This window comes from Argentina silus (assembly GCF_951799395.1).
Source record: "Argentina silus genome assembly, chromosome: 21".
Taxonomy (NCBI): domain Eukaryota; kingdom Metazoa; phylum Chordata; class Actinopteri; order Argentiniformes; family Argentinidae; genus Argentina; species Argentina silus.
This window is the reverse complement of record NC_139675.1, coordinates 6465068-6488092: the sequence shown is the minus strand read 5'-3', so window position 1 is coordinate 6488092 and position 23025 is coordinate 6465068. Positions and strand designations below refer to the sequence as shown.

At 44.3% G+C, this 23025-nt stretch overlaps 8 protein-coding genes across 9 annotated transcripts in view; 2 read left to right on the top strand and 6 right to left on the bottom strand.

Annotated features, from left to right (window-relative positions):
• LOC310821210 (histone H3.2) overlaps positions 1 to 22552 on the top strand; it is a gene marked incomplete at its 3' end in the record, with an annotated part of 91619 nt that extends 69067 nt beyond the window's left edge. The window contains exons 2-3 of the mRNA XM_083693164.1: positions 18847 to 18895; positions 22124 to 22552. Coding sequence (XP_083549290.1) covers positions 22142 to 22552 — 411 coding nt within the window. The 5' untranslated portion in view covers positions 18847 to 18895; positions 22124 to 22141. The remainder of the gene's footprint in view (positions 1 to 18846; positions 18896 to 22123) is intronic.
• Positions 502 to 10726, bottom strand: LOC310821330 (putative E3 ubiquitin-protein ligase HERC6). 2 transcript variants are annotated; one of them, XM_083693334.1, is made up of 23 exons: positions 10593 to 10726; positions 10020 to 10173; positions 9759 to 9874; positions 9143 to 9370; positions 8778 to 8869; positions 8361 to 8488; positions 8061 to 8212; positions 7841 to 7896; positions 7580 to 7662; positions 7415 to 7474; positions 7222 to 7309; positions 6918 to 7098; positions 5908 to 6059; positions 5516 to 5638; positions 5133 to 5234; positions 4751 to 4873; positions 4187 to 4327; positions 3534 to 3700; positions 3326 to 3395; positions 3044 to 3114; positions 2340 to 2523; positions 1771 to 1873; positions 502 to 1223 (listed from the first exon to the last, which is right to left on the bottom strand). In XM_083693334.1, coding segments are annotated over exons 1-23 (2787 nt in total). In that variant the 5' UTR covers positions 10594 to 10726; the 3' UTR covers positions 502 to 1011. The 2 variants fall into 2 exon arrangements, with proteins under 2 accessions (XP_083549460.1, XP_083549461.1); XM_083693335.1 differs by lacking the exons at positions 502 to 1223; positions 1771 to 1873 and having other exon boundaries at positions 2364 to 2519.
• On the bottom strand, positions 11918 to 12328 carry LOC310821104 (histone H3.2; the record flags this gene model as incomplete). Its single annotated transcript, XM_083692989.1, has 1 exon — positions 11918 to 12328. One exon carries the CDS (start codon positions 12326 to 12328, stop codon positions 11918 to 11920), a length of 411 nt encoding a protein of 136 aa, XP_083549115.1.
• On the bottom strand, positions 12956 to 13342 carry LOC310820817 (histone H2A-like; the record flags this gene model as incomplete). Its single annotated transcript, XM_083692622.1, has 1 exon — positions 12956 to 13342. The coding sequence occupies one exon, from the start codon at positions 13340 to 13342 to the stop codon at positions 12956 to 12958; it is 387 nt and encodes a 128-aa protein (XP_083548748.1).
• LOC310821267 (histone H1-like) lies at positions 14083 to 14706 on the bottom strand (the record flags this gene model as incomplete). The annotated part of the gene is made up of 1 exon (XM_083693241.1): positions 14083 to 14706. One exon carries the CDS (start codon positions 14704 to 14706, stop codon positions 14083 to 14085), a length of 624 nt encoding a protein of 207 aa, XP_083549367.1.
• LOC310821268 (histone H2B-like) lies at positions 15823 to 16243 on the bottom strand (the record flags this gene model as incomplete). The annotated part of the gene is made up of 1 exon (XM_083693242.1): positions 15823 to 16243. The coding sequence occupies one exon, from the start codon at positions 16241 to 16243 to the stop codon at positions 15869 to 15871; it is 375 nt and encodes a 124-aa protein (XP_083549368.1). The 3' UTR covers positions 15823 to 15868.
• LOC310821269 (histone H4) lies at positions 17123 to 17457 on the bottom strand. The gene has a single exon (XM_083693243.1). The coding sequence runs from the start codon at positions 17437 to 17439 to the stop codon at positions 17128 to 17130; it is 312 nt and encodes a 103-aa protein (XP_083549369.1). The 5' UTR covers positions 17440 to 17457; the 3' UTR covers positions 17123 to 17127.
• Positions 21179 to 21565, top strand: LOC310821288 (histone H2A-like; the record flags this gene model as incomplete). The annotated part of the gene is made up of 1 exon (XM_083693265.1): positions 21179 to 21565. One exon carries the CDS (start codon positions 21179 to 21181, stop codon positions 21563 to 21565), a length of 387 nt encoding a protein of 128 aa, XP_083549391.1.
• Positions 22553 to 23025: the final 473 nt, after the last annotated feature.

Below are 23025 nucleotides of genomic sequence, written 5' to 3'. Positions count from 1 at the left end.
ATGTGAGGATGAGTGTTTATGTGAGGATGAGTGTTTATATGAGGATGCTGTATAATAGAAAGCAAAAAAGGAAACCACCAAACAAAAAATGGTGCCCTGCCCAGAGGAAAAACTGAAGAGAGAGAGCCACAGGCATTGGCCCTCTACACAGCTGCAGGTCAACAGCTCGTTAGGCCCATACCTGTCTTAAAGGCACAGGACACATGTCGATAGAGATAGGCTGGATAGATAGAGAGAGAGAGAGAGAGAGAGAGAGAGAGAGAGAGAGAGAGAGAGAGAGAGAGAGAGAGATAGATAGATAGATAGATAGATAGATAGATAGATAGATAGATAGATAGATAGATAGATAGATAGATAGATAGATCGATATATAGATAGGATGAGCCTGGAGTAGTTCAGTGGAGTGGGTAGAGAATTGGTTGGCTTTGTGGTTAAGAGTTACAGTGGGCTAGAACTGGTAGCCAAGAGAGTGCATTGTTGTGTAATCATTCTAATAATGTGTTCTGCAGGTCTCCTGTTGTTTTTATTTAAGAGTTCTGAAAGTTCCATAGCAGTTGCAGTAACAATGGTGGTGATAGAAGGACATAGATAGATCGATAGCTTAAAAGTTGTAGGAGGAGTAGCGCTGGGACAGATTGGAATAATAATAAAAATATTTATGTCGAAGAACAATAGTTAGACTTGCTGAAGCAAGCCCACTAATGAACATGAGCTTCATTAAAATAACAAATATCTGTTAATACAATAATGAAACATACATTACACAATAGTTAATCAGAGCTATATCAAAACAAAATGCATCTGTTTTGTATAAATACAGTTTCTTCCTTTATCAGCTGTGCTATTAAAATACATGATTACCATCAGAATCATAGTCAAGGAATGAAATCAAAATCCTGTTATGGTCGGAAAGATGAAGAGATAGGCCTATGTGTTGAAATCGAAGAGCTATACTGATTTAAAGTGATAAAGGTGTAGTGAATATAGTAGCACTAGTATGCAATGCATCCATTATTTCTTAAAGAAGCCTCTGTTATGATTGACAGCTTCTACCAGTTTGGCCCGTAGTGTCTCCTTGGAGTGGTATATGGGCAGCCGAAGCAGGAAGTGGCAGGTGAGGGATTCTGGGAAATGTTGTTGGGTGGCATTGGGCAGGACTGCAACCATCATCTTAATCGTGTCCATGCCCTGGATGGGCACACGATCACAGCCTGTCAGGAACACTGAGGGAGGAAGGAGAGGTAATATATGAGAGAGAGAGAGAGAGAGAGAGAGAGAGAGAGAGAGAGAGAGAGAGAGAGAGGAGAGAAAGAGAGGGAGAGAAAGAGAGGGAGAGAGGGAGAGAGAGAGAGAGAGAGAGAGAGAGAGAGAGAGAGAGAGAGAGAGAGGAGAGAAAGAGAGGGAGAGAGGGAGAGAGGGAGGGAGAGAGAGGGAGAGAGAGAGAGAGAGAGAGAGAGAGAGAGAGAGAGAGAGAGAGAGAGAGAGGAGAGAAAGAGAGGGAGAGAGAGAGAGAGAGAGAGAGAGAGAGAGAGAGAGAGAGAGAGAGGCAGGGGCCAGGGGATGTCAGTGAATTAGGAAGAAGAAAACACTTGAATTATTCGGGTGCTCTTGGCGCTAGTTTCCCAGGCACAGATCAAACCTAGTTGTGGATTAAATAATGTTATTAACAGAGAATCTCAAATGAAGATGCATTTTAGTCTTTAGGCTTAACCTGTGTCCGGGAAACCAGCTCTTGGAGTAGGACATTCTAGTTCTAATTGTCATACTTACAGAGGAAGGCCTTCTTTTGGTCTGCAGTCAGTTCTTCAAACACTTCCCAGAACATGATGATGCTGGGATGTCCAGCGTGGTATACAGCTTCGTAAGCCGTGTTCTAGATTGATAACACGATTGCCATCAATCAGCCTCAATTATGAATATGAAAAAACTCATTGATATCAATACATTATTCATGACCTCAAGTCACGTGGCCCTGTTAGAATATATTGTCCTGAGTGACCCTTGGAATGTGGTTTACAACAAGGGGTACCAGACCCCCAAGATCTCTGTTGATAACATGTCAGACTCCCTGGCGCCAAGCCTAACTGAGATGAGCCTTATGTCCTGGTTTCATGTTTATTACCTACTATAAAATTGACTGCAAACTCTTTCTGACCATTCTCCTGGACAGTAGTTTGGTGTCCCAGATCGATCTGACTAATAAATTGTCTTTATTTAACTTTCAATTTGAGTATCCACCTTCTTCAACGCGTCATTGGATATTATTCTTCAATATCAGAAACATCATCATTACAAGCCCAGAGGGAGTAATGAATACTGGGTGAAGTTAGCGTACAGACCTGTTGGAGCTTCTCCCAGTCGTAGTCCTCTTTCCCCACCATCACTCCCCTCAGTTCCTCAGGCTGGAAAAACTCCACCACATCCCTGTCACACACCTTGAAGAAACCTCTCTTGAACACGTCAAACACCTTCGCCACTGACGTGCTGAAGGCGTGGTTCACGTAGGCATCCACAAACTTCTTCCTGTCGAAAGAGTGACCGAGTCAGGTGTCCAGTTCAAGTTCAAGTTCAAGTTCAAGTTCAAGTTCAAGTTCAAGTTCAAGTTCATTTGTCATTACATCATCTACAAGTATACAATGCAACAAAATGTTTAAGGCAGAGCAGCCCTACAACTATCAATCAACACCAACAATACAGTGTAATAATTACAAATATAAACACAATCATAATATAATAATAAATGCCATTTAGCTGACACTTTTATCCAAAGCGACTTACATTGCAGTGAGTGCATACATTTCAGTATATATGGTCCCAGCGGGAATCAAACCCACAACCTAAGCGTTGTTAGAGCCATGCTCTACCAACTGAGCCACAGAGGACCACACAACGGTAATCATAAACACAGATGTAAACATAAATAAATAAACAAAATAAGCAGGAACTACCATTGTTGTAGCTAGAACAACCTCACATTTGCAATATAACAGAAGATTCTACGACTGTAACCTTGTTTTAATAGTTGTTCCACCTGTAGCCTTACTTGTTTGTACTTGTGACCGGTTTTTCAAGTTCTTCGGGGTCCAGTTCCACATTAAGGCCATCCCAGACCACCTTGTTGTGTAAAACAGTGATGAAGATAATCAATGCTTTATCTGACAAAACACCCATGCATAAAGGATGCATGGTCATATTCACAACCATGTAATTCATATGCAGTATATTTTAAATCACAGAAAATGTTTTTCAGTGAAGTGTGCTATTCCCATATGCATTGATGGTTGTTCACTGATCCCCAGGCAAGCAGTTCGAATGGAACACTTACTGAGAAGGTCATGTCCAGGTTGGTTTCAACATCGTCGTCCATGTAGTCCTCCGAGAGGTACCGCAGACTCCTTCAACACACATTGATGATGATAGTACTATATGTAATGTCCAGGAAGTAATGATAAGACATAATACAACATATACAAAGTGATTGATCAATAGGAATTGATCAATCAATGATCAACAACAATCCGCTAGGAACTTACTCTCCCACCACTGGGTCAAACTCTCTCATGTCGTCCAATGAGGGCTGGACGTTGACCAGCTTCTTGAACAGGGCCAATGGGAAGGGCAGGTGCACAATGTTGTGGTTGTATAGGGCAATCCCACACAGAACCCCAAACAGGAAGTAGTTCTTCTCCTCCAGTCCAGGCTGTTGGAGAGGATAGGGGGGGTCAAGGGTCACGGCAAAGACCAGAGTAGGATGTGCTGATGATAATACCTGAGCTTAATGTCACTGATACACAGAGAAGGAACTTTAGATTCTACAATATTTTATTTTCACCTCTACGGAACTTGTAATTGCTAAGGACTCACTCAATGTAATCTAATCAATCCATGACCGTTAAATTCCCAAGACATCACATTGTGGCCCACAAGTATGCAGACCTGTACTGTGATTATGTTTATAGTAATTAAATCCTATACGACACTGTGACGTATTTCCTTGGGGTTGATTATAATATGTCTAATAATAAATACCATTTAACTTACACTTTTATCAAAGCGACTTACATTGCAGTGAGTGCATACATTTTTTCAGTATATATGGTCCCAGCGGGAATCAAACCCACAACCTAAGTGTTGTTAGCGCCATGCTCTACCAACTGAGCCACAGAGGACCATCCTAAGGCCTTACTTTAGCTGGAAACCAGACCAAGGTCTCGGTGTCGTTGTACATGAACATCCCAGAGTCAGGAGCCAACAGCTCATCAAACACGTGGAGGAAGAAGTCCCTGTTGTTGACAAGTGTCAGCTTCATGTCCTCCACAAACTGCACCTGAGAGGCGAATGCTCTGGTTGAATATAGTTCTCCAGTCCTTCCAGTACATTGTTCAATTTGTCATTCTTTGTCGTTTAGCGAGGAGTAAACCTGCTTTACTTCGAGCAAACAGTTATAACGTGTGTCATAGCACATTATAAGACTTGTTATAACCATGAACACTACACTATAATGTCTTATATCATCTCACAGTGATCCGGAGCTATTATCAGCTATTTTAAGCAGTTGAAAAAAAAAAACGTCTTATAGACAGACATAACGTATATTATGATATATTATGAAGACATTATAAGGCATCATACATGTCTATAATAAGTCATAATGCAATCTAATGTACCTCATAGAAATGTTATGTTACCGAAAACTAATGGAAAGTAGGTTCTCAGTTGCCAACAATGTATTAAAAAAGAATGCATTTACCACAAGCTCCCGCTGGAAGGAGCAGTCATCTGCAGTGGCCAGTTGTCTGAAGGTGTCCTCAATGAGGGAGGGTCGTCTGAGCTTCAGGTGGAATGCCCTCTTGATGCCCTCTTGAGGATGCAACTTAGACATTTCGTGGGCAAAGCGGTGAATCTCATAAACAGTGTTGAAAGTGTAGATTGATATACTGGGGGGGAAATTCCCGGAATGCGAAACAGAGGAAAGTGTAAATCTGTTATGGTATTGTGTGTGTGTGTGTGTGTGTGTGTGTGGGGGGGGGGGGGGGGCACTGTCTGTGGTATACATAAAACATGTTGGTCAATATTTACATTTACTGAAATAAGAAGCAAAAGTCTTGATCATTTAGTAAATCACACAGTACCTTCTTTATGGCTGCATCAACATTAAAGACCTTGATCTTGCACAGTAGATTCAACAGAAATGGGTAACGGCAAAAGATGGCAGGCTCATTCCCATTCTCATCCTGGGAGGAAAAAACTGAAAACTAAAAGTGCATCTCGATAGTCTTAATGTTTTTTCACCTTGAATCATTTCTATTGATCTGCACCGACGTGTGAGAGGACTACATCAAACCATATCATTTTCACCATAGACAAAATAGCAAACTAATTGAAGTCATCACAAATACAAACACATATTCTATTAAAAAAACAAAACAAAAACAAAAACACCACAAGATTGGAAGTCAACAATATTTTGAGCATTCAGGCTACTGTGGGTCACATGTAAATCTAGCTCCTTTACCTCCAACTTAGACCAGAAACGCCAAAGCTGCACAGCCCCATCTAGAGGTACGTGATTGTAGATCTCATCCACGTAAAAGGTGCTGTCTGGAACTTTCCGGGACTTCGCAGCCCTTTTGTTTGCCTTTGAAACAATATAGAAAATCCATAGAACATCAACATAGATTTCTATATTTAATGTGTCCCTACATTGCGTTGTAAGTTGTGTTATAAGTATTTCACAATGGACTAGTCCAGTTGTGGCAGACGGTTTGTGCTATTAGCCTACTTTAGTGGTCCTGTTTGGCATGACAATGACAATGACAGTAAATGGTAAACAGTTGGCTAACAGCACAAACAGGCAAGAATGGATTAACTGAACAGTTCACAACATTATAGACCATGGATACTGACCCTGTGAAGGTGTTTGAGGACTTGGAGCAGGAATTTGACCCCAGGGTTGTAGGGAGCCAGCAGGCTGTTCCTGAGCAGGAAGGACAGGGCCTGCTTCCACACCAGAATGTGCTTGGTCATCATGGCGGGCCCCATTGTGGACCACCAGTCTCCTGTAAGACGCAGAGATTCAATCATTGTGTCCCAGTAGTCCCTCCTCAAAAATCATTAGAGGAGAACAACTATGGGGAGGAGCCTTAAATCGTCTCCTCCAATATGTTTGGAGAAGGAAACTAGGAACACAAGGAATAGAGGAGAGGCTACTGGGACGTGCATCAGATTCACTGTAACTTGACATTTAGTTCCCACTATCCCTGGGTAGTACGGTAACTTGACATTTAGTTCCCACTATCCCTGGGTAGTATTGTAACTTGACATTTAGTTCCCACTATCCCTGGGTAGTACTGTAACTTGACATTTAGTTCCCACTATCCCTGGGTAGTACTGTAACTTGACATTTAGTTTCCACTATCCCTGGGTAGTACGGTAACTTGACTTTTAGTTCCCACTATCCCTGGGTAGTACTGTAACTTGACATTTAGTTCCCACTATCCCTGGGTAGTACGGTAACTTGACATTTAGTTCCCACTATCCCTGGGTAGTACTGTAACTTGACATTTAGTTCCCACTATCCCTGGGTAGTACGGTAAGTCTTGTTCAACACGCTGTTACAGAATACGTAATTGCATGGTTATGATGCTGAGCATTGATGTTAACCTTATCCTCCAACCTCATGTATGACAATGGTACTGTCAGCTCACATTCCTGGAATGTCTCACTGGAATATGATGAAATGGACAGATTTCAATCAGGGTTGGGATCAATTCATTTTCTTTCGTTTTTTTTAGTCTGTCTATTTGTCTTCTGAATTGTACAGTAGACGTGTTCCTATACAGTACGAATACAATTGATGTGTATCAATTGATGTGTACCTAATTCAATAACAGAAACAATGGCAGTGGTTTATTTACTTAAGGTTTTCATGTTCGCCTCGTTCAGATCCAGGATAGCTTTCGCTAAGGGCAGGACCATGTTCATGACACTGTCGTCCTCACGGAGAAGGGGGCACGTGGGTAGTATCACAAAGATCTCTGGCGACTTCATGACAGCTGATGAAACGAAAAGTTGCTGCACCATTGGCAATATGGTTACCTAAATGACAAGATATCAACCAGTCTACTCAGTAAAAGCAAAAATGAAGAGAGCATGTTTGTGATCTTACAGTATTATGGTCCTGTACTAAAAATAAACATGCATTGATTTGTGTTTCTTAACTGCTTGTCTGATCCATGGTGTGTTCAGTAACTGTTCAAAAGCCTGGCTGGCAGCCTCTATGTCCACTCCGAGATCACCTGTACACTCTCTGGTCATACAGAACACAGGACATGACGTGTGTAAAAACACCACATACATACATAACATTTTCTAATTCAACTGAAATCCAAGCCTGCAGTGAGAAAACACTTACCTGTCTTTTGTGAAGCTAGCCACAAGATTGGAACTTGTTGAAAACATCAATGATATTTCTCTGTTGAGTAAATAAATAATCTTTCAGCACAATTGCATTGTATATAATGTGTGTCTTATCTGAATTCGGTTCTGTGATGATTTAAAATAACAGGATTAAATATACCGTTGTGCAATATGTATGTCTCCCATCCACTCTTGCAGTTGGGCCTCATCACAAACCCTGATTGGCTTCTCTACCGTAAACACCTACAATGAAAAATAACACAATATTGACTCCATAGTCTAAGTGCCGGATTTCCAGACACAGATTAAGCCTACTAGACTAAAAAGCAACTTCAATAGAGATTCTCCATTTAAAATTGTGATTACTGATTGTCCGGTCTATTGTAAAGGTTAAACAAATAGGATACATCGGCTAAATTACCATGGCAGTTGTCATGTAAACGAAGTTCGAATTCCATCCTGCTGCTATTTTCAGATCTGCCCAAACAAGATTTTTTTTTTAATAATAATAATAATAAACAAATAAAATAAAAATAAATAAAAATAAATATACATATATATATATACATTTCTAATACTATTGACCATCCAAACAGTATAAAACAGACTACAGAATAGAGTAAACCGATTGTATCCAGTACCGTCAGGTATCTCAGCCCCTCCGGAGACCCAGGGCAGCTGTACCAGGCTGGGCTGCAGACTGTCCTCTGTACTGCCTATCCCCAGCTGACCTTTGACCCCACTGCCAAAGGCCCAGAGTTGACGTGAAGTCCCCAACACCAGGGTGTGCTGGCTTGAACAGTGAAAAGAAAATAATCAGAGAATAACCTGTAAATTATCTTATAGATAGAGAAATCAGTTGCCTTGGCTGTTTTTACATACTGTAGGGAGAATTGTGTTTGGCCCAAAGTGATGATGATGTAGTCATTGGTCACGATTACCTGCCACATGCTACCTGTGAGGCCAGTCCTTCCATGCCTTCCACCAGTTTGGGCACTAATTCATTGTCAGTGGAATTGTGGCCCAGCTGACCATGGCTTCCCTCTCCAAATGTGAACACCCGGCCATTCTAGAGAGAGAGAGACCATACCAACATGAGACACCGGGAGGCAGTATCTGACATACTGAGGATATACTGTCTGGTGCATCACAATGCTACACCTTTTTCCCCCACGTGGATTTAAAAATAATGTACCGGTGTAAGAAACTCTCTCAAGCCCATGCTTACACCAATCCTGTGCTTTTAAATCCATGTGGTGGTGTGCACAAGTGCACACATCAGGAAAATGGTGAAGAATTGGGCCGCAACATCAGGATATCCGGTCGTAAGTGGTGGTAGGATAGGTAGAGTGTGATACCTTGGTTAGAACAGCAGAGTGCGCTGCTCCACAGCTGATGAGTGAGACACCCAGGGATCTGAGAGCAGGCACATCACGGATGGTAAACCGGCCTGTCAGGGAGAACAAGCATTTTTTTATACATTTATTTTGTATTGTTTATTAATACAAGCCATCGATACATTCTTCTAAGGGTCTTTCAGATCACATGACAGCAATTTGATGTACAGCCATTACTACAATACCACAAGTGAGTTGAATGATTTAAATGTAATTACTGAGGAATTTAAATGTAAATGATTCAGGACTAATATTGATTCAGGCCTGATAAATTAGCTTTTTAGACAAGTGGTACAGTATTGAAGATGGTGGACTTTTTTCTGTACCTTTCTCGTCCACCCTGTTGAGGCCCAGCTGGCCAGCCTTGTTGGCCCCACAACAGTACACCAGGCCTGGGAGAGTGAGGACCAGGGTGTGGGCCCCTCCAGCAGAGACCTGGGTCACTGGTACCCCAGTGAGGGAACGCACAAGGGCAGGCACATCCTGCACCTGGATCCCCTTCCCCAGGCCAAGCTGACCATGGCTGTTTAGACCCCAGGAGAACACTTCTCCCCCTGAGGAAGAAAAGCAATCAGCACTCTAGAAAGCTGGACGGTTCCTTGTACATACAGTACCAGTACCAGTATACAGTACCAGTACCAGTATACAGTACCAGTCAAAAGTTTGGACACACCTTGCCAACAGTGTGCAAAGCTGTCATCAAAGCAAAAGGTGGCTACTTTGAAGAATCTAAAATATAAAACATATTCTGGTTTGTTTAACACTTTTTTGTTTACTACATAATTTCTTCATAGTTTTGATGTCTTCAATATTAATCTACAATGAAGAAAATAATAAAAAATAAAGAAAAACCATTGAATGAGAAGGTGTGTCCAAACTTTTGACTAGTACTGTAAGTCTGTATCACTGATGTCATTGTATCAGAAATATGTTGCACAGCACCTGTTGTCAGAGCCAGGGAATGGAAGTTTCCACAAGCTACTTGTCTCACTGGTATTGGCAGTGGTAAAGGAATTGGGCCCATGGTGAGGGTGTGGGGTGAAAGTATTGGGACGTGTCTGCAAAAATAAAGTGTCACGCAAACAAATCATAATATACATATAGTGAATGATTAACTTAAATCATGATCATGGGTTAAGTTATACAGTATAGTGTGATTTCAGGTGACTATTGTTTAATGTTAAAGTTGAGCCAATTCCTTGCCTTGGTCTCTTGACTTTGGACACTGCAGGCTGGATGCCCAGCTGTCCCTCCCCACCTGCCCCCCAGGAGAAGACCTGTCCTGAGGCATTCAGAGACAGACTGTGTGCCTGACCACACGCCATAGACACCACTCCTTCCAGGCCCTTAATTTCCACTGAAACAGGTTAAACACACACACACACACACACACACACACACACATTAGAGGATACAGCTGTATTACTTTTAGCACTCCACAGAGACAGTATTCATCTACTGCATGTCCAAAATGTTCATATTTTCTGTTTGAGTATGTGCGATTCATCATTTCAAAATGGTGACGCGTGAAATAAGAATCTATCCAGTTTATGGGACATCCAGTTTACGGGATAACGATACTTTCGTTCATCTGATCGGATGAAACGAAACTGAAACCAAACCAAGACTAGTGTCAATATGTCAATGTTCAATATAGGCTATAGGAAAATGTTATAATTTATAATTTGTTATAATATAAATTACATATTGTAAAACAGTATCATTCTTTACAAATACGAATTATGATGTTGAATTGATCATCTCAATTTGTCTTACTTGTTAGTTTCGGATCTTTGTTCTTCTGTCTGCCAAGCTGTCCCTTTGAGTTGCTTCCAAATGAGAAAATACTGCCATGTTCATCAAGAAGTAACGTGTGTTGTTCCCCGCAAGCAATTTTTGTAATTGTATAAGCCGATACATCCCCTCGAACAGGTGTAGTAGTAGAAGCGTTTATATTCTTCCGACCAAGCTGTCCACCAGCACCGTCTCCCCAGCACAACATCGCGACTAGTGTAGGAGGGAGTTGAGAATAATATGCCCCTTGCTCTCGGGATAAGTAGAGTGCGTGCGTGCGTGTGTGTGTGCGTGTGTGTGTGTGTGTGTGTGTGTGTGTGTGTGTGGTAGAATGTCAGTAGATGAGAGAACATGTTAATGACGTTTTCAGTCATTGTCATTATGAAACCTATATTGATATCGGTGAACCAAACCATCCTGATAGTGTGGATGGAAAATCAGACTTATTTCTATCTGCATCTATTTCTAACTGTGCTGTGTCATACATATGTTGTCAACTTGCAGAGAGAACATATTCCAATGAACATTAGTTTTATACGGCTTTTATTAGATCAGCAACAACCTGTTAATACAATAATGAATCCAAGAGATGCCAACATATGAAATAATAGTCTCATAGATCAGAGATCAAAGCTACATCAAGTTAAAAATGAATATATTATGCATGAATAAACAGTTTATTCCGTTATCAGACAGGTGCTCTAAATTTTGAAACTGTCAGAAATCATAGTCAAGGAATGATAATTAAAAAATCAGATGGTAAACTGAGTAGATAGGCCATACAGCACATTTAAATGAGATAAACATAGTTTGATATAAAGTTATCGTACTCAAGGGATTATATTTCTACAGATAAACATTGCATCTGTTGAAGGACAATTTCAAAACCGTGTCAATGGAATAGCAGCCCTGTCACCCCGCCATTTCACTTACTACCACATGTACTTCTCACTGCTTATTTATTTTGCCACTGCCATCACTTTGCGTTCACTCACGCACATATTAGCCAGTCAGCTTGGTTACTTAATTTAGGAAATCATGGCTATGTTCCCAATATGTATTTGAAGTAGCCAAAGATAGCCGCCATGACGTTTGAGCAGTGATAGTTTGTCGCCTAATTTATCAACGGCTGTTACCTTCGGTGACATTGTGTCGTCAGAATTATCGCCTAACAGTAGAAATGTAAAGACCGTAGGCATCAAGGAGTAGTGAACGGAAAACTTTGCCTTTGAAGAAATACTGAGATGGCTCTTAAAAGAGCCTTTGGGGAGTTTGTTTAGGTCACAGCCTGATAGAGACTGGTCATCTTAGGCGCGCTCTCCACGGATGCGGCGGGCCAACTGGATGTCTTTGGGCATGATGGTCACTCTCTTGGCGTGGATGGCGCACAGGTTGGTGTCCTCGAAGAGACCGACCAGGTACGCCTCGCTAGCCTCCTGCAGGGCCATCACAGCCGAGCTCTGGAAGCGCAGATCAGTCTTGAAATCTTGCGCGATTTCTCTCACCAGGCGCTGGAAAGGCAGCTTGCGGATCAGCAGCTCGGTGGATTTCTGGTAACGACGGATCTCTCTCAGAGCCACGGTGCCGGGCCTGTAACGGTGAGGCTTCTTCACACCGCCGGTGGCCGGTGCGCTTTTACGGGCAGCCTTGGTGGCGAGCTGCTTCCTAGGGGCTTTGCCACCGGTGGACTTGCGAGCGGTTTGCTTGGTTCTAGCCATAGCGCTAACTTGCTTCTTTTACAGTCGGAGTACAAAGATACATCGGAGAAGACGGTGTTATGTTTATAAAGCAAGCGCTCTCATCCGCAGATTGGACGGTTACTGTCGACGAGCTCATTGGCCCGTTTTCACCTCCTTCTCTGGCTGCCATTGGACACGAGCCCCGTCCATAGCCCTAAACCCATGCATTCCTTTGTTTGCCCCCAAAGCTATTCTTTACAGTTGGCTTCAGAAATGTCTATATTCGGATATATTTTAAAGTTTGTCATTGGTAATCGTTCTATCTATAGTTTTATCATTCGCTGTCCCGATCAGCTTATAAACATTATCAACCAAAGCAACTTCAATTATATATGGAAGATGTTTTAAAACCCTGAGAATGGCATGCTGAAACAGTCGCACATATCATGAGGGAAATGTCTTCGCCAAAGCAGTGTCTACCCGTGTATTGCTGTGGGTGAGTTTTCGCTGCCTCATGTGGGCGCGCATGATATGAAATAAATCTAAGTTAGGCATAGCGCACATAAACATTCTAGAGGGATGGAGGAACGCACTGCACTTTTGGAGAGACAAGTGGTTGGCTCTTAAAAGAGCCTTTGGGATTGAGTAGAAGCCGCGGTGGAACATTTACTTGGATTTGACAACCTTCTCGGTCTTCTTGGGGAGCAGCACTGCCTGGATGTTTGGCAGCACACCACCCTGAGCGATGGTCACACCGCCCAGTAGTTTGTTCAGCTCCTCGTCGTTACGGACGGCCAGCTGCAAGTGACGGGGGATGATACGAGTCTTCTTGTTGTCGCGGGCAGCGTTGCCGGCCAACTCCAGAATCTCAGCAGTCAAGTACTCGAGCACGGCGGCTAGATAGACTGGTGCGCCGGCGCCCACACGCTGGGCATAGTTGCCCTTGCGCAGGAGTCTGTGCACACGGCCGACTGGGAACTGGAGTCCAGCGCGGGAAGAACGGGTCTTTGCCTTGGCTCTGGCCTTTCCGCCGGTCTTGCCTCTTCCAGACATGTTCAGATTCAGGGGACTTTCACGTAAGAATAAAAAAAATCAGTTTGAGATGAAACTATTCTTGAGAAGGGTCTCTTTCTTATAGTTCGCCCTAACCGTTCATTGGGCACCGGGCCGATGACACCTCATCCAATCAGCGAGCGACGGACCAACCCGGCCCCGGAGCGGATATGCGCGCGCCTTCCCGCCGCCCAGCGACTGGCCACTTTTTCACTGCCTTTTTGATTCTCCCTCGCGCGCCAGAAATCAAAGTTCAAATCAAACTCGTCCCACAATAATATACTAAGTTCTGAAGTACATGAGGATATCCCAGCTCAATCGTACTCCTGATTGACGCGCATTTCTATCAAATGTTACATACTGGTGTATCGGGAAGAGGAACTACATGTATATGTTGATATTAAAATACATTTTGTGGACACTTGTGGCATACCCTCCTCCTTCCCCATCTCTCCCGCAGACAGACAGACCTGCCGAGTGAGATTAAATGAAATGGTGCGTAAAAGTGTGTAAAAGTGTAAACGAGCCCTAGTGGCTAAAACCCTCATTGCTTTCGTATAATTGTCATTCTCGTGTATATAGGTCAGTGGTTGAGACTGGTGTAAATTGCACTTTCTAAAATATAAACTCGAAGTGTCTTTCTGTTGACATGGATGAAAATGCGTTTTTTATGGAAAGGTGGGTGGCTCTTAAAAGAGCCTTTTGTGGTACAAGTGTCGAAATGAACACTGTCTGAATGTTTACTTCTTCTTTGGGGCTGCCTTCTTTGCCTTGGGCTTGGCTGCTTTGGGCTTGGCTACCTTGGCCTTCTTGGGGCTCTTGGTCGGAGCCTTCTTGGGGCTCTTGGTGGCCTTCTTGGGGCTCTTGGTGGGCTTCTTGGGGCTCTTGGTGGCCTTCTTAACAACTGCCACGGGTTTCTTTGGAGACTTCTTAGCAGCGGCGGGCGTCTTTGCTACCGCCTTCTTGGGCTTCTTGGCCGCGGCGGGCTTCTTTGTGGCCGCCTTCTTGGGTTTTGGGGCTGTGGCTTTCTTCGCCGGCTTCTTGGCCACCTCGACGGCCTTCTTGTTGAGCTTGAATGAGCCGGAGGCACCGGTACCCTTGGTCTGGAGCAGAGTTTCATTAATGACGAGGTTCTTGACGGCGGTTTTGACGCGGGAGTTGTTCCTCTCCACGTCGTAGCCTTCAGCCGCCAGCGTCTTCTTGAGAGCAGCCAGAGACACGCCGCTCCTCTCCTTGGATGCGGACACAGCCTTGACGATGAGATCGCCGACGCTGGGGCCAGCTTTCTTGGGCTTGGCTACTGCCTTCTTCTTGGGTGCCTTGGTCGGCGCGGCGGCGGTGGGGGCTGGTGCGACTTCTGCCATGTCTGTGTAAAAAGTCTCGTTTGTTCGGGTATACGCAATCGTAGGGCTGCAGGTGATTCTGCGACGCTGCTCTGTGCTAATGAAGCTCAACTCGGTGTAGGGGGCTGGCCTTAAACGTCACATGAGAACCATGCAGACTCAATCATGCCTGCTCGGCTCCTCTCAGCTGCCGAAATGCTTTTGCACTTGTGTTTTCTCCTCGCCAATAAAGGGCCAAAAGTCACCGATGGAGCTGAGTTGGGGTCCGAATGCGAACGCGCCAGCGAGCAGACTTGTCTCCGTTCAGAATAAAACCATGTGGACTGTGGAGGCGTCGTGCATTTTGTTGTGACTCACTCAAAAGGCTACCGTTCGACCGTCGGAAAGAGGGGTGCGCACAGGTTTTCTTGTGCCATTTGTCTCCTAAAGTGGCGAAAAGTCCATGCGATTGCGACCAGCACTCGTTGTCCAGGTACCCAGGTTCTATGGCGAGGGAGTAGAAAGGTTCAGGGTCCCCCGATGTGGTGCGGGGTGTCTTAAATAGGAGCTCATTTGGGGGGCTTGAAACACAGTCGCCGGGACGGGGCTGGGAGCTTGTCCCTAGGTGGAGTTTCGGGATAGTGATAATGTCGGTGTTCCTCGACTGCACTGCACTGCCCTTAGGTCTTCGTGGACCCTGAGGATGGCCATTATTACGACAATAGAAATTAAATAGCCTTATAGTTGCATCATGCTCTGGCTACGAATAACTTTATTTATGTAGCACTCTTCCAAAGCATGTTACAACGCGCGTCACACCAAACGCGAAAAAATAAAATTGGGGAATCAGAAGTCGGTTAAAAGTGGACCAAGTGTGTAAAAATACAGGAATTGATGAATAAGTTAACAGTCATGTTGAATGGAAACACAGGCCTAATGAAGCAGTCGAAGTGAACCACTCTTATAGATAGGCAAGTGCGCTGTTAGTGCCCGTTTAACTCATTTATATATATATATTTTTTTTAAATCCACTTGTGCCCAGCAATTAGGGAAAGGGAGGGGGGGAAAAGGCGCGCGTTTAGACCGCGCTCATGATACAATGTGACGACTGAAAATCACTGAAAAGTTGGAATTCGTCTCTTACTGAGAGGATGGGTGGCTCTTAAAAGAGCCTTTGGGGTAAGTAAAGCAGGCGAACGCTTGTTTACTTGGAGCTGGTGTACTTGGTCACGGCCTTGGTGCCCTCGGACACTGCGTGCTTGGCCAGCTCACCGGGGAGCAGCAGACGCACTGCGGTCTGGATCTCCCTAGAGGTGATGGTAGAACGCTTGTTGTAGTGGGCCAGGCGAGAGGACTCACCGGCGATGCGCTCAAAGATGTCGTTGACGAAGGAATTCATGATTCCCATGGCCTTGGAGGAGATGCCGGTGTCGGGGTGGACCTGCTTCAGTACCTTGTACACGTAGATGGCGTAGCTCTCCTTCCTAGACTTTCTGCGCTTCTTGCCGCCTTTGCCGGTGGTCTTGGTAACGGCTTTCTTGGAGCCCTTCTTGGGCGCGGACTTCGCAGGCTCAGGCATGATGACAATGTCTCGTTGCTTCACAGAAACGAATGATCGGGCGGCGCACACTCACGCCCTATATGAAGGGAGAGCTATGCAAATTATGTGGCTCTAGACAAAGCACAGTCATGTGACTGGTGCCGCCATGCCTGGCCTGGCGCTTAAAACAGGGACAAAGACGATTATCTGCGCGCGCGCTCCCCCCCTTCGTTTCGTATGGCGAGATATCTCATAGAAAAGATAAATTAATACGTAAAGAAGAAAGGGAAGAATGAAAACGATAATATGATAGGAAATGATTTAAAAAGTCCGTCATACTCCAATACTTTATATAAGGGGTACGACAGAAAATGTCTGTTTGGGAAGGATATTAAACAAGAACATGCATTGCCTGCTACATTTACCACGTCGTACACTTGTTCAGAAAAGCGCCACACAAGTATAGGTGTTAATAATAATAATGTGTGTTCGTTATTTTAACAATAAGATACAGTGATTTTGTTACAGCACGATTCATGATTCTGTGATTAGGGTAACAGGACATATTGATGAGGAAACAGCAATTTAACGTCGCCATATTATAGAGACAATGCATTTTAGCAATGATGGAATGAATATGGCCCGGAAATATATGAGAACCATATACGAAGCTCTCTACACGGTGCATAGAGCCGAAGGATATGTTGATCTGGTTATTTACACAGCGATCCTAAGCACTAATTTCGCGGTTGGTTTAGGTGTCGTTATCGTGTTGGTAACAGTAGGAGGGTTCAAAGGCATTCGCAAATGTGATTTAAATCTGAATGTACAGGCTGGCCTAACCATGGAATCAACTCTCTTGTGTTGAGATGGGTGGCTCTTAAAAGAGCCTTTGGATTAATTTTTTTAGGGTTCGGAAAAGTTTAACCGCCGAAGCCGTACAGGGTGCGTCCCTGGCGCTTCAGAGCGTAAACCACGTCCATGGCGGTGACAGTCTTCCTCTTGGCATGCTCGGTGTAGGTGACGGCGTCACGGATGACGTTCTCCAGGAACACCTTCAACACACCGCGGGTCTCTTCGTAGATCAGACCAGAGATACGCTTCACACCCCCACGGCGAGCCAGGCGGCGGATAGCGGGCTTGGTGATCCCCTGGATGTTATCGCGAAGAACTTTGCGATGACGCTTGGCGCCTCCCTTACCGAGTCCTTTGCCTCCTTTTCCCCTGCCGCTCATTTTCACGACTAGTGCGAGTAAACGTTTGACTTCCGTGGGTGATACGGGACGAATTTATATCCGCTATGAGGACGTGATTGAGACCAGCCTGCACAAGGAGCGCGCGCAAACGCCTGCCTCTTTGTTTGTGCCGGGGGTTGTTGTAGAGGGAGGGAGCGTCTGCTCGGGACAACCCAGGAGGGTGGAATTGCATACCGCAATTCGGGGCGTTTCTTGCTATGGGCGTTCCTTGATATCAGGAAACGCCTATTGATAATGCAGATTCGATTATGCACGACATCCTTTGAAAAAATAACAACCACTTGGGAACATGATAGTTTATAAGTTAACCCTCCTATTATGTTCAAATAAACTTACAACTTTGATGTTTCGGGTCAATTTGACCCGAGCAATGTAAACATGCAGAAAATTATTTTAACTGAAAGTCTTAACCAAGTTTCTCTCTCAGCTACTTTAGGCCTTTCTACTGACCATCTTTATAGCCCAGTAAATGATACATGACTGCCCCCAACCTCCCCTTATACATCAAGTATTGATTGTATATGACTATTGCGAAATATGCAAATCACTGTACTATCTCATTCATTGACCTAAAATGAAAAACAAATTATGTTTTGGTGTTTGCAGGGCTTTATGTTGATATTAAGTGCTCAGTTCAAATGCAGATTGAGTTCAAATGCAGTTCAAATGCAGATTGTATGTCTTGTATATGATTGCTAGCATATCTGGTGGGGCCTGGAACCATTTTGATGACATTAGCTGCAGTCAGTCTACCCTGTCTTGTAACTGGGGATCCAGACCATAGGAGCTTTCCATTTTTGGATGTCATGTTTCTTGGTGGTTGACATATGACAAGGGGGTTTATATGTGTTTGAGAAACCACAGGAGGGTCAGAATGTCCTATCTCACTGGCTTCATTCTCATCAGAGGAGGATGCCGCATAATCAGAGTCCTCCTCAACATTATCCTCTGTCTCAGACACATCCTCATCTATATCACTTCCATCCTGAAAGATCTGTGACAGAACCTCAGTGGCAGCAAATCTTTTTGCTCAGTCTGGTGGTCATTTTCAAAATGTTTAGTTGAGGCACAAATGCAAAGAGAATGGTTTAGAGGGCTGTGTGTTGTCCCCGCCCCCATGTTGCATGAATTATCAAAGTTCTCGCAAGAACTATGTTTGCCCCATCCCATATACTGCAAGAATTATCAGTGTTGTTGTGAGAACTACGTTTGCCCCACCCCACATACTGCGAGAATTATCAGAGTTCCCGCGGTTATATGTTTGCCCCACCCCACATACTGCGAGAATTGTCAGAGTTGTTATGAGAACTGTCATAGTTGTCCTGTCAGAGTCCTGTCAGAGTTCTCGCGGGAAATATGTCCTCCCTCTCTGTTTTCTCCTCACAGACACACACACACACACACACACACACACACACACACAAGGAAAGACACACACACACACACAAATGAACGTGTAGGTGCCCTCAGTATCATCCAACACAACAAAAACGAGATAGAAATCAGGGTTTTATAGAACAATAGTACTAGGGGTCAAAATGACCCCAACACGACCGATGCGTACAAAATGTGTACAGGACATGTTTTAAATTTTTTGGGGTTAATTTCATGTTTGCCATGTTTACCCCATAAAGTTAGGAAAAGTCATAAAAAATCTAGCTGAAAAAAGTATGTTAACCATGTTTTTAGAGACAGTAAACATTGAATCGGGTCAAATTGACCCCTAACATAATAGGAGGGTTAAAAGTAATTTCGGTAAGCCTTTATTGTATGCATGTTTGACTCCTATGTTACAGACAGTAAATAGTAAATGTGAAAAGCAACATATATACACAATACAAAACACTACGAGCGTTACTCCAAAGCAAATTAATTGATTCCATGGACGGGTTTGCTGAAAACAAAATGTTGCATGAGTATGCAAAGCACAAGCAAGGTTGCCTACTTACAATTTGTCAAAGACGCCGAGAAAACCTATGCATATGAATGAGGAAGTATCCGACAACAAAGGAACCATGCGCATGCGTTGATAGGCTATAGGAAAGTGCACGGCGGACCGCACTTGCGAGCCGGTGGTGCTGAACGGACAGCGCCGCTAATGTAACACCTCTATATGTCCGATGGGTCGTGGTAGTGGCAGGACAGCTCCGTTATCCTAGAGATATTGACAAGGCTTACTTTTGCATATGAACACCTACTATGGTTCCAAAGGCAGCCGTGTGCGCTAAACCATGACACTACCTCGTCTTTACACTTAGCAGACGCCTTTATCTAAAGCGACAAACAAATACATTGAACATACAATAACAAAGATGCCTCTACATGACAAATCTTTCATCTCTTCATTCTTAATTTAAGTACATAATTACGGACATGGAACAGTAAATACATGGAATCTACACGTTCCGGTTTCAAAATATGATACCCATGGTATGGCTTCAAGTGACTCCCCTGGAATGTGTTACTGCTCCCCACATATTTCTTGCCACGTTGCCAGTCCTAAATCGAAAAAGCTGGTGTTTGGTATTGATTAAGTTTTTAGCATCTCATGGTGTATCATCTCTTCCTGTATGGCGTAGCTTCTAACTGGATGAACGTCTTACACGATCGCAAAACATTGGCACGCTTCTTGACTGCACACTGAGTGGACCGTAATAAACTACATGCACGTTATGACATCACAGTGGCACCATGGACACCACAGCCAAACATTCTCAAAGAACACTTCAAGCCAGCAGGAGAGAAGTCTGCTCAGTCTGCTGACGAACCGAGGTCCTGTTGGACTGGTACCTCTCATGGGAGGTGCAGGTGAGGCACGACCACAAAAGGCTAAACGTAACGATCCAGACCTGGGTTTAGTATTTCAAAGCTCTATCAACAATGTCATTGGAAGATTTTCATTTGAAAATGTGAGTAGTTGAATATTGGGATGTATAGGCGACAGGCTCTTTTGAAATGCGTTTGTGAAGGAAGTGGAATGTATCTGAAACACATTTCGAAATACATCTATTTGCATCTCTACTAGTTAAAAGCTGGTTTGGACTATAAATAGTCAGACAGATAAAATGATAGATAGCATAATGATCTATCTAGCTTAATGTTTAAAAAGTGTAAATTGTTCTTAAACCACAGTATGGTCAATTGGTACACATGTTAAAGTTGGATTGAGTTGTCAAGCTTGAAAGATTAAAATAGGAGATACATTTTAAAGTATAGTTGTTTTGATATCACACATTATTAATTCGATTTTAGGTTGAGTAAGTGTGACATCTAGGTTTCCTTAGTTTGATATACAACGTCTAAAAACGAATATCAGACATTTCAACTGTCATATCATGCATTTTCATTTAGTATCTGTCAGGGGTAGCGCACGAGGCTACTTTGACCATGAGAGACCCTAAATACACCTCACCACGTCTTAATTTGGACTATCGGTCCGACTCGCCTACGATTCCCACCTATACAGCGTTTTATCCGAGTCTTTATTTTGATCAAGTGTTGTAAAGGGGTGTTGATTTTGATCTCCCTGGCGCGCAAGTGACGCTAACAAAGACAGAGAGAAACAGTGGGCGGGCTGTCGTTCGCCGATTGGATGAGGTTACATCTGCCCGCTGGCCAATAAACGGTTAGAGTAAGCTATAAGAAGGAGACTCTACCCACGGATAATTTCATTTCGAACGTACTTCCTACCTTCGCGAAACTCACCTAAAACCTAAACATGTCTGGAAGAGGCAAGACCGGCGGAAAGGCCAGAGCCAAGGCAAAGACCCGTTCTTCCCGCGCTGGACTCCAGTTCCCAGTCGGCCGTGTGCACAGACTCCTGCGCAAGGGCAACTATGCCCAGCGTGTGGGCGCCGGCGCACCAGTCTATCTAGCCGCCGTGCTCGAGTACTTGACTGCTGAGATTCTGGAGTTGGCCGGCAACGCTGCCCGCGACAACAAGAAGACTCGTATCATCCCCCGTCACTTGCAGCTGGCCGTCCGTAACGACGAGGAGCTGAACAAACTGCTGGGCGGTGTGACCATCGCTCAGGGTGGTGTGCTGCCAAACATCCAGGCAGTGCTGCTCCCCAAGAAGACCGAGAAGGTTGTCAAATCCAAGTAAATGTTCCACCGCGGCTTCTACTCAATCCCAAAGGCTCTTTTAAGAGCCAACCACTTGTCTCTCCAAAAGTGCAACGTGTCCTTTCCACCCCACTCTAATCCTAAACTGCCTGGTGTGTTTAATTGTGCGATGAGTATGTTAGGCAGCTTTATATTGTAGCATAAACTCGCTTTGACGGGTCATGATCATAACATACACCCATAAACAGCAATGCTTTCTTGCGTTGGCCTGGTATTGCCATGCTACCATCCAACATTTCCCCTCCAGTCTTCTAGCGAGTCCAGTGTTACGTAAACGAGTTCCACTGCAAACGCATTATTGCGCATGCGGGTGGGGGTCATACAGGAAGAGCGCCAGGCAGGGAGCAGCAGATGTTTAGAGTTTGAAGTTATGGCGGGAAGGGGGTCGACGGGGCTCGTGTGCAATAGCAGACAGAGAAGGAGGTGACAACGGGCCAATGAGCTCGTCCATAGTAGCCGTCCAATCGGCGGATGAGCGCGCTTGCTTTATAAGCTTAACACTGTCTTCTCTGACAATATCTTTGTACTTTGATTGTAGAAGAAGGAAGCTAGCGTCATGGCCAGAACCAAGCAAACCGCTCGTAAGTCCACCGGTGGCAAAGCCCCCAGGAAGCAGCTCGCCACCAAGGCTGCCCGTAAAAGCGCACCGGCCACCGGAGGTGTGAAGAAGCCTCACCGTTACAGGCCCGGCACCGTGGCTCTGAGGGAGATTCGTCGTTACCAGAAATCTACCGAGCTGCTGATCCGCAAACTGCCCTTCCAGCGCCTGGTGAGAGAAATTGCGCAAGATTTCAAGACCGATCTGCGCTTCCAGAGCTCGGCTGTGATGGCCCTGCAGGAGGCTAGCGAGGCGTACCTGGTCGGTCTCTTCGAGGACACCAACCTGTGCGCCATCCACGCCAAAAGAGTGACCATCATGCCTAAAGATATCCAGTTGGCCCGCCGCATCCGTGGAGAGCGCGCCTAAGACGACCAGTCTTTATCAGGCTACAATCCCCAAAGGCTCTTTTAAGAGCCATCTCATTATTTCCCTTAGAGGCAAAGTTGTTCCGACACCCCTATGATCTGTTAATCTGCATTTTAACGACAATTAAGGAGTAGCCCACAGGAAGCATAACTAACTATACGTCTATTTCAGTTATTGGGTATCCCAAATGGCGACAGGTCCAGAAGAAGGCAATGTATGGGTAAGTAAATTGTAATTGATATTGTTTTGTAAAATGTCCTACCCGACACTCGGTTTGCATATAAACGTGGTGTTCCTACCAGGGGTTCCGACGCAACCTCCAACACATCAAAATCTCTCGGCAGGATTGCTCAAAACAAAAGGTAATGAAAAGGATGATGCACATTTTGCACCAGACCTGAGTCGAAATAGTAGGCTATTACAAATATTTCGATTACTTTCTCAAAAACGTCATTGGAAAGTTTCCATTTGAA

What these genes read in the sequence shown, in the direction of transcription:
- LOC310821330 (XM_083693334.1), bottom strand. An exon ending in TCCTCAAACACCTTCACAGG is followed by an intron (nt 5,639 to 5,907) that starts GTCAGTATCCAT and finishes ATTGTTTCAAAG; the next exon opens with GCAAACAAAAGGGCTGCGAA. An exon ending in ACTGGGAGAAGCTCCAACAG is followed by an intron (nt 1,874 to 2,339) that starts GTCTGTACGCTA and finishes TTATCAATCTAG; the next exon opens with AACACGGCTTACGAAGCTGT.
- LOC310821269 (XM_083693243.1), bottom strand. Translation starts at nt 17,439, where the DNA reads ATGAGCGGCAGGGGAAAAGGAGGCAAAGGACTCGGTAAGGGAGGCGCC.